The 9846-nt window shown below is 38.4% G+C and overlaps 1 protein-coding gene across 1 annotated transcript; it reads left to right on the top strand.

Annotated features, from left to right (window-relative positions):
- The first annotated feature begins 7723 nt into the window (after window positions 1-7723).
- Window positions 7724-8425, top strand: LOC106868574 (uncharacterized). Its single transcript, XM_014913895.1, has one exon. It carries the CDS (start codon window positions 7724-7726, stop codon window positions 8423-8425), a length of 702 nt encoding a protein of 233 aa, XP_014769381.1.
- The last annotated feature ends 1421 nt before the right edge of the window (window positions 8426-9846 follow it).

The raw sequence follows: 9846 nt of genomic DNA, 5'->3' as shown, positions 1-9846 counted from the left end.
CGAACTGCTACGTCACGGGGACGTAAACACACCAACATCGGTTGTCAAACGGTGGGGGAGATAAACACAGACACACAGACACACACATAAATATATACATATATACATCGGGCTCCTTTCAGTTTCCGTCTACCAAGTCCACTCACAAGGCTTTGGTCGGCCCGAGGCTCTAGTAGAAGACACTTGCCCAAGATGTCACGCAGTGGGACTGAACCAGGAACCATGTGGTTGGGATCACAGTTGCTGAATGAATGAATCCAATCAATACTTATACAAAATAAGAGCCATGATGATTACAAAAGGGTTTAACGTCAAGAGTCGAACTTTGTTACTATAAGTAGTGAGGAAGAGAAAAAGTGCCGTCAACTTCTGAACACATCCCTTACTGCTGCACATAGGTGTCTATAGACTTAACAACTAAATCTAGTGGGTCTGGTCTGGTTGTCGATGGTTTGGACTGGCGAATATACCTTCGAGCAAGAATAACCAGCTGTTCGCTTTTTCATGAATACAATGAAGTTCCGGTACAAGTACTGCCTTTATCACTTTATAGTTCCTCGAAAAGGAATAGGACTCTTTCTCATGGGCTAAGTATATTGTTAATTCTCGTGCACACCAGCACACAAGAGATTGAAAATGGAATCTAGGACTAGATTTCCTGTTACAGTAGCATATTGACTGGCGTATTAATTTAATAGGATCTTTTTGGTTTGACGGGCAACATTTTTCATTAATGTTTTATGTAGTGTTTTTGGTACCGAAACACTTTCAAACTTCGTATACTTGTATATTTTGTATTATAGAAGAGATAAATATTTTTGTATTCGAAGTTATTTCATGTAAAAAGTTGTCGTATTTCGGTAATTTCAACCAATCACTGACGTCTATTGAGGTGAAAACAATTAATGGCGTGGAATGTAAACAACGGTGTCATGAGATCTTTTCCCTTGAATAAAATTAGTGCCGTTGTTTGTCAACAAGAACTACCCGTGTTACTCTTATTTATGACATCGTTCGTGCGTTTGTGCTGGTTTTAGCTTTAGGGCTTTAGGGGTAGGGTTCGGGTTTTAGAGTTAGGGTTAGTTTTAGGATTACGGTTAGGGTTATGATTATTTTTGCCATAACCTCACTCATAACCCTAACCCTAACCCTAAAACTCATAACCATAACCCTAACACCAACCCTAACCCTAAAACCCTAAACCCTTACTTGGGAATAATGCTATAATTAAACAGGGAATAACACTCTTGACAGCGATAAAAATTATTGTTTATAAAAAGAGCACTAACTGTATTCAGCTGAATAGACGTCAGTGATTGGTTGAAATTATAGAAATACGACAATTTTAACATGAAATAACTTATTAAGAACTAATTTTTGTTAAGAAGGCTAAGAGAAAAAGATGTTGGATCTTTATGGTTTGACGGCCAACATTTTTTATGTAGTGTTTTTGGTACCGAAACACTTTCAAACTTCGAATACTTGTATATTTTGTGTTATAGAACAGATAAAAAAAATTTGTATTCGAAGTTATTTCATGTAAAAAATTGTTGTATTTCGGTAATTTCAACCAATCACTGACGTCTATTGAGGTGAAAACAATTACGCCGTGGAATGTAAACAACGGTGTCAGGGGATCTTTTCCCTTGAATAAAATTAGTGCCGTTGTTTGTCAACAAAAACTATCCGTTGTCAACAACAACAATCAGCGGTATATATTTCGTTTGTCACTGTTATTTATGACATCGTTCGTGCGTTTGTACTGGTTTTAGCATTAGGGTTTTAGGGTTCGGGTTTTAGAGTTAGGGTTAGTTTTAGGATTACGGTTAGGGTTATGATTATTTTGCCATAACCTTAACCCTAACCCTAACCCCAACCCTAACCCTAACTCTAAAACCCGAACCCTAACCCCAAAACCCTAAACCCTTACTAGGGAATAATGATAGAATTAAACAGGGAATAACACACTTGACACCGAACAGCACTAACTGTATTCAGCTGAATAGACGTCAGTGGTTGGTTGAAATTACAGAAATACGACAACTTTAACATGAAATAACTTATTAAGAAGTAATTTTTGTTAAGAAGGCTAAGAGAAAAAGATGTTTTATATGACACATTCTACCAGTATCCCAAGTTTGAAAGTGTTTCGTTAAGAAAACAAGTGTTGCCCGTCAAACCAAATGGATCCATTTATAAACTGACTTTGAATAATTATGCAATGAAGGAAAGAATCGGTATTAGTCAATGATTAATATTTTTTCACCATATAATTATTTCTAGTTAGGTTTTTAATACAATAGCATAAGTTATATTAAGACTAACTTGACTATTATTTTCTTTAGCTTCAAGTCAACTTCGATTGGTAAACGCAAGATCAAATGCATTCCACTTGTAACCATCCGGTATCTTTAGGCGTATTCAGATTTCATTATGTATTCTCCCCGTTTGATTTGAAGGAAATATAGTTGCTGTTTCTAGTAGGCCTAATAGCATTATTGAGGCTATATTGTTTCATGCAGATGATGGCTCTGATTCATTTATTCCCTATAGCATACCTTGCCCTATTTCTAATCAGAATCACCCTGTTCAGAATCTTTCCTCTGTCGGACTGTTCTGTTTCTTACTAGTATCCTTTCCCTATCTTAGCTATTTTTGTTATGATTTCTTTATATATATATATATATATATATATATTAGGTATTGTACTAGATATGCACAAGCTAAACTTTAACTGTATTGGTCTCACCCTTCCAAAGACGGATAAGCACTTCAAAAATCATGAACGTGATCCGAATTCTTTTTGGTTTGGACTATCTCTTCTGATTTTATTGAAAATTTCTGCCCAGATATCGTTTGTCATGTCAATTACAAAAAATCATTACATTTTTTCAAGAAATTTATAATTATAACAACAACAACAAAGACAATAATAATAATAATCCTTTCTATTATAGGCACAAGGCCTGAAATGTTTGGAGAGGGGGATAATCAATTACATCGACTCCAGTGCGTATCTGGTACTTATTTCATCGACCCGGAAAGGATGAATAACAATCTCCTAATATAATAATGAATAGGGTTAGTGGACACTAAGACGAATCATTTCATAGGTGAAATGTTTTGTTTACATTTTACGAAGATCATTTTCTCTAATATTTCGGTTCCAATGTGTCGTGTATATTTACAGTATATACACAAATATATAAAAACACTATGGTCGTTTTTATATTAGGAGATAATTTCCGATCTTTTTCTGAAGTATATATTGTTTGTTATCAGTTTACTGACACTTTTAGTAATGCGTACTCTCATAACTTATTTACAGTATATAGTGTTTGTTATCCATTCACTGATACTCTTTCTTCTGCTATAGAGAATGACGCAGACAGAAGGCGACTGTTAGCCAGAGAGAGACAAAGCGAAGAACAGCCAATCTCACTCAGGAAGAACTAGACGCAAGAAGATTAAAAAAATATATTATTAAATCAATCACAAGAAATGAGACAACGGAGAAGAGCACAAGATGCAAGGCGACAGGCTTGAAGACGTCAAAATGAAAAGGAGAACCTCATTGCACAAAGGAGAGATATCCAAAGACACAGAGCATCACAAAGGCGCCAAGATGAAACGGATGAGCAAGAAGCAAAGAGAGAAGATCTAAGAATGAGAGCATCGCAAAGGCGACAAGATGAAACGGAAGAGCATGCAGCACAAAGAAGAGAAATCGAAAGAGAGAGAACATCGCAAAGGCGCCAAGGTGAAACGGAAGAGCAAGCAGCAGAGGGGAGAGAGGATCTAAAAGCAAGAGAGAAGGAGACTAAGACTAGAGAATGAAACTGAAGAAGCAAATGTTCGCAGAGAGCGAATGAAGAGAATAATGGAAGAATTAATTAATACTGATACGGAAGAACGAAGAAACAACCGAAGGCAGCAGAATGCGAACGCCATGAGAGTTGTGCGAAGAGTTGGAAATCATATAAATTTAGTAAATAATCATACTTATTATGTAGAGAATGTTCAGATTCATAACTGTGGTGGCATGAACACATTGTGCCAAACATTTTGCTTCGGAGCAACTATCAGGTGAATGGTCTAACAGTTGCTGCCATAAAGGGTAAGTCCTGCCTCCAGTTAGAAGAGAATTTCCTCCATACTTACGAACTCTGTTGTCAGAACCTCAACATTCACATTATGTTAACTTCAAAGAAAACATAAGGTCATACAACTCTGCTCTATCTTTCACATCTATGGATGCTTACATTGATGACCCACAAGGACGAGGTCCATTTTGTTTCAGAGTGCACGACCAAATTTATCATAGGACTTCGCATATGCACCCTGTTGAGGGCCAACAGAGGCAATTTGCGCAACTGTATGTAGTTGACAGCGTTCAAGCCACCTCAGTGCGGGCTCAGAATGCAGCAAGTGAAAGATGTATACCTGAGGGGATGTACAGATTGGATAAGATTATCAGAGAGAACAATGTTTATGCTGCATCTTACAGGACATCACGAGAAGTAGAACTGCATGAGGAGTAGCATGCCCAACAGGAACAGAGGCCCATGTTTGTCGTAAATTTAGTCTTCAACAGTGATCGCACTGCTGATAGGTAGAAATACGATTTACTAACAGTTGATGAAATAGCTATGGTCTTCAACAATACTGACGGTGAGCCACCATTCAACAGAGATTTCAAGTTTTACCCAAGAAACAATGAAGTCCCAACCTCGACCAAATGACGTATGTATTGATCTTTCCATATGGAGATCCAGGCTGGCAACCACATATGATTGGTTAAAAAATAGAGCAAACTCAAGGCAAAATGTTACAATGCTCCAACATAAAGTTAGAGATTCAACCCAGTTATCTATGGACAAAGTTTAAAAGTAGAACAATACCGTGGTCTTGCTGGTCATTTACAGAATGCTGCAAATGCTCAAGTAGGACGCACAGTTATTTTGCCTTCATCATTTCAAAGTTCTCCTAGGGATATGCATGAGCGCTATCAAGACGCCATGGCTATTGTGTGCATATATAGTCCTCCTAATATCTTCCTCACAATAACCTGCAATCCTAATTGGCAAGAAGTGAGAGAGAATTTATTTCCAAGCCAAACTTCATCAGATAGACCGGACTTGGTGGCCCGTGTATTTAGTATAAAGCTGCACAAACTCTTGAATGACGTCACTAACAAACATACATTTGGAAGAGTCACCGCTTACTGCTACACCATTGAATTTCAAAAGAGGGGCTTACCACATTCCCGCCTGTTGATCATTTTGTACCCTGATAATAAATTGTATTATCCAGAAGGAATTACTTAAATTGTCTGTGTCAATATCCTGGATCCCGTCGCTGAACCCTTACTACATGAAATAGTGAGAAGGTGCATAATCCATGGGCCCTGTGGTGATCTCAACCCTGCTGCTCCCTACCTGGAAAATAACAAGTGTCTTAAAGAATTTCCAAAGGAGTATCAACAAGAGACACGGATAAACCCAAACGGTTACCCGTTGTACATGCGACGTCGATGGACATTAGTTCGAGTTCGCAACCATGCAATAGACAACCGATAAGTAGTGCCCTACAATAAATATATGTGCCGTAAGCTCAATGCTCATATCTGTGTTGAGATTTACCTCTTCGTCTCCGCTGCGAAATATATTTACAAGTATATCTATAAGGGATATGACTCCATCAATGTTGACATCAATGAAACAACTTCAAACAATGAGATTGTGCATGATGAAGTACGCAACCATTTAGATGTTAGGTATGTGAGTGCTCCTGAAAGTATGCGCGACTGCTTGAGAATAAGATGCATGACAGATCTCATTCAGCTATTCGTCTGCCTGTTCATCTGCCACAAGAGCAACTTCAAACAATGAGATTGTGCATGATGAAGTACGCAACCATTTAGATGTAAGGCATGTGAGTGCTCCTGAAAGTATGTGCGACTGTTGAGAATAAGATGCATGACAGATCTCATTCAGCTATTCGTCTGCCTGTTCATCTGCTACAAGAGCAACTTCAAACAATGAGATTGTGCATGATGAAGTACGCAACCATTTAGATGTTAGGCATGTGAGTGCTCCTGAAAGTATGTGCGACTGCTTGAGAATAAGATGCATGACAGATCTCATTCAGCTATTCGTCTGCCTGTTCATCTGCCACAAGAGCAACTTCAAACAATGAGATTGTGCATGATGAAGTACGCAACCATTTAGATGTTAGGCATGTGAGTGCTCCTGAAAGTATGTGCGACTGCTTGAGAATAAGATGCATGACAGATCTCATTCAGCTATTCGTCTGCCTGTTCATCTGCTGCAAGAGCAACTTCAAACAATGAGATTGTGCATGATGAAGTACGCAACCATTTAGATGTTAGGCATGTGAGTGCTCCTGAAAGTATGTGCGACTGCTTGAGAATAAGATGCATGACAGATCTCATTCAGCTATTCGTCTGCCTGTTCATCTGCCACAAGAGCAACTTCAAACAATGAGATTGTGCATGATGAAGTACGCAACCATTTAGATGTTAGGTATGTGAGTGCTCCTGAAAGTATGTGCGACTGTTGAGAATAAGATGCATGACAGATCTCATTCAGCTATTCGTCTGCCTGTTCATCTGCCACAAGAGCAACTTATATACTTTGAAGAGGGTCAAGAGACACAGGCACTTGAGAGAGCAACACAGAAGAACACACCACTGACACCTTGATATCCTCTGAATCAAACAGATGAAAATACCTGGAACTTGCATTATTCGGATATTCTGTACAGTTATGTCTTCAATGAGCAGACTACTTTATGGAAGAACAGACAAAGGGGAGACGATAAAGTCATCTCCAGACTACACCGTTGACCCGAAGGATGAGAAACGATTTTACTTGACACTATTGCTGTTGCACATTCCTGGAGGTCGAAGTCATGAAGATATGAAAACAGCAGATGGTGTAGTCTCCAACTCATTTAAAAAAGAAATTTAGTTCAAAATGATGAAGAATGGCGCAGGTGCATAGAAAAAGCGTCCCTTACAAGTACGCCATTTCAGCTAAGACAATTGTTTGCTCTCATTTGCATCTTCAACACCCCAGCTAACTCTTCGCAGCTGTACCACCAGTTTGAGGAGGATATGATTAAGGATTTCACAAGAATTAACACTCGAGAGGTGGCCATCTAGAGAGAATTAAATGATATTGAGTCAACACTGCGAGTACATGTGCTATGCTGCAGAGATTTATATCTCCCAGTCCCAGCTACAGCAGCCTTTCATGAAGTAACTGCAGAAAAGAACAATGTTGAACGAGTTGATATTGAGCGGCGCATTGCATCCTTCACTTAGGCTCAGTGCCAGGTTTAAGAACACATTACTGCAGCTATCAATGACGATGAAAGAGTAGATTCTTTTTCCTCGATGGCCCAGGAGGAACGGGAAAGACCTACCTGTACAATACATTGATAGCTTCTCTAAAAAGGCAAAACAAGTGTGTCCTTTCCAATGCTACTACAGGTATAGCTGATGATTTGCTCATTTATGGAAGGACTGTTCACAGTGGAATCAAGCTACCCGTCCCATTACATGATAGTTCCAACTCTCACATGAGAATCCCTTCAATCATCTGAAAAATTAAAACAGACTCATCTTTTAATTATTGATGAAGCATCAGTGTTATCATACAATGCTCTGAGAGTCATTGATGTGTTGCTGAGGCAAATAATGAATTCCCCCAGACCATTCGATGGAAAAGTGCTGCTACTTGGCATAGACTTCAGACATACTGCTCTTGTTATCCCAAGAGGATTCAATGCAGCAGTAATTGAGTCCTCAATTAAGCAATCTCCTCTCTGGCATTTCGTAACAAAACTCAGTTTGACAGAAAATATGCGCATTACTGGACAAGATGACTTCAACAAGTGGCTTTTGGCGGTTGGAAATGGAACCCTCTCCAACAATGAAGGGCTGGAAGAAAACCTCATAGAAATCCCCCAAAACATGGTATCTACAAATAACATTATTAGAGAAGTTTTGGGGAAAGAATTATTACTAGACAATGACGAGGCAGTTGAAAGAGTGTCATCGACAATCATTTTGACACCTAAAAACAAAGATTATCTTCACATAAACACTGATATAATGTCATTATTGCCTGGTGAGGCAACAATCTGCAGAAACGTTGACACCATTGTTGAAGTGGAGTTTTTAAATTCACTGACACTTTCTGGGATGCCACCTCATATACTGACCTTGAAGAGGCATTCAATAGTCATGTTGCTAAGGACCCTGAACCTAATGACAGGTTTACTCAATAGGATCCGGATCTTAGTGCTGTCCATCAAAGATCTTTTCATTCATGGGAAAATACTTAGTGGAAGTAAGAAAGGTGGCCTTTATTCCGCGCATCAACCTGCGTCCCAGTGAGACAACCCTTCTCTTTAGTATGAATAGACAGTTTCTTGTTATCCCAGCATTTACAATAACTATAAACAAATCACAAGAACAGAGATCCAATAATGTTGGCATCATCCTATCATCACCAGTATTCAGCCAGAGACAACTTTATGTTGCATTGAGCAGAAGTAGAAGCAGTAATAATATTAAAATGTTGGTACATAACCATCCAAAACAAGGCAAATTTCATTGGTGGTAGAGTTTTCACTAGAAACGTGGTGTTGAAACAGTTATTAAGAAAAAAGTTGTAATCTTTTAGTTTTATTTTCCGTATAATTTTCATGTCGTCATTTCTGACGGCACGGGTACACTAGTCTTATAATAATTTTGCTTGTCATTGCGTTACTTAGCCGGTCGGTAACGCTTTCACGTGATTAGAGAACTGGGGGAGAAAGAGAGAAGCGTCCATGACGTGAGGTAGAGGGAATGTAATTGTAACAGTTTCAAGTAATTAGTTGAAGGGAGAGAGAGGAGAAAGAAAAAGGAGAGAGAAAAAAGATAAGGGGAAAAGTGAGACAGAAGGAGGGAGGGAGAAAAAGAACGTCTATGATGTGTAGTAGGGGGAACTAATATTTATTATGTGGTTAAAAAAGTTAGTTGAAAGTAGTGATATAGAGAGAGTTAGAAATATAATTTTAGCAGAGGAGTGATGTTCTGATGGTGAGGTTAAAGAAAGGCAGAGAGAGAGGGAGGGAGATGGTGATGGTGGTGGAAGTGGCAGTGGTGCGAGGGTGGTGAAAAGTGGATTTTTTTAAAATTGAACTAAGTCGATATCAGCTATCACTTAACACATGCGCATAAGTGCAATACTGTGAAAATTTCATGCTTATTTACGTGGCAGATATATGCAATTTAACTGAAGGTTGTATTAAATGTATGGGATTTATATATGTATATATGATAGATCGCTGACCACAACATTCAATTTTTTTTCTCCGTGTTTTTCTCCTTGTTTTCTCCTTATTCTTTCTGTTGAAGAGCGTAGCTCGAAACGTTAAAGACTTTCTCTATTCCCGAGCGTTAAACTAATACATCCTTTTGTTGTTTACACCACCTGTACTCGTCTGTTGTTGTTTTTTTTGTAAATTCTCCCATATATATATATATATATATATATATATATATATATATATATATATATATATATATATATTTGTTATTTTGTTATTAGGTGGTCAAATTCATATTATTCTTGAAACACATGAAGGCGGCGAGCTGGCAAAACCTTTAGCTCAACGAACAACATGCTTAGCATAATTTCTTCCGGCTTTATGCTCTAAGTTCAAATTCCGCTGAGATCGACCTTTGTCTTTCATCCTTTCGGGGTCAATAAAATAAGTACCAGTCGAGCACTGGTGTCTTTGTAATCGACTAGCACTTAGAGGGAGAGG

This window comes from Octopus bimaculoides, chromosome 1, assembly GCF_046866305.1.
Source record: "Octopus bimaculoides isolate indiv1 chromosome 1, ASM4686630v1, whole genome shotgun sequence".
Lineage (NCBI taxonomy): Eukaryota > Metazoa > Mollusca > Cephalopoda > Octopoda > Octopodidae > Octopus > Octopus bimaculoides.
This window is presented reverse-complemented; position numbering and strand designations above follow the sequence as displayed.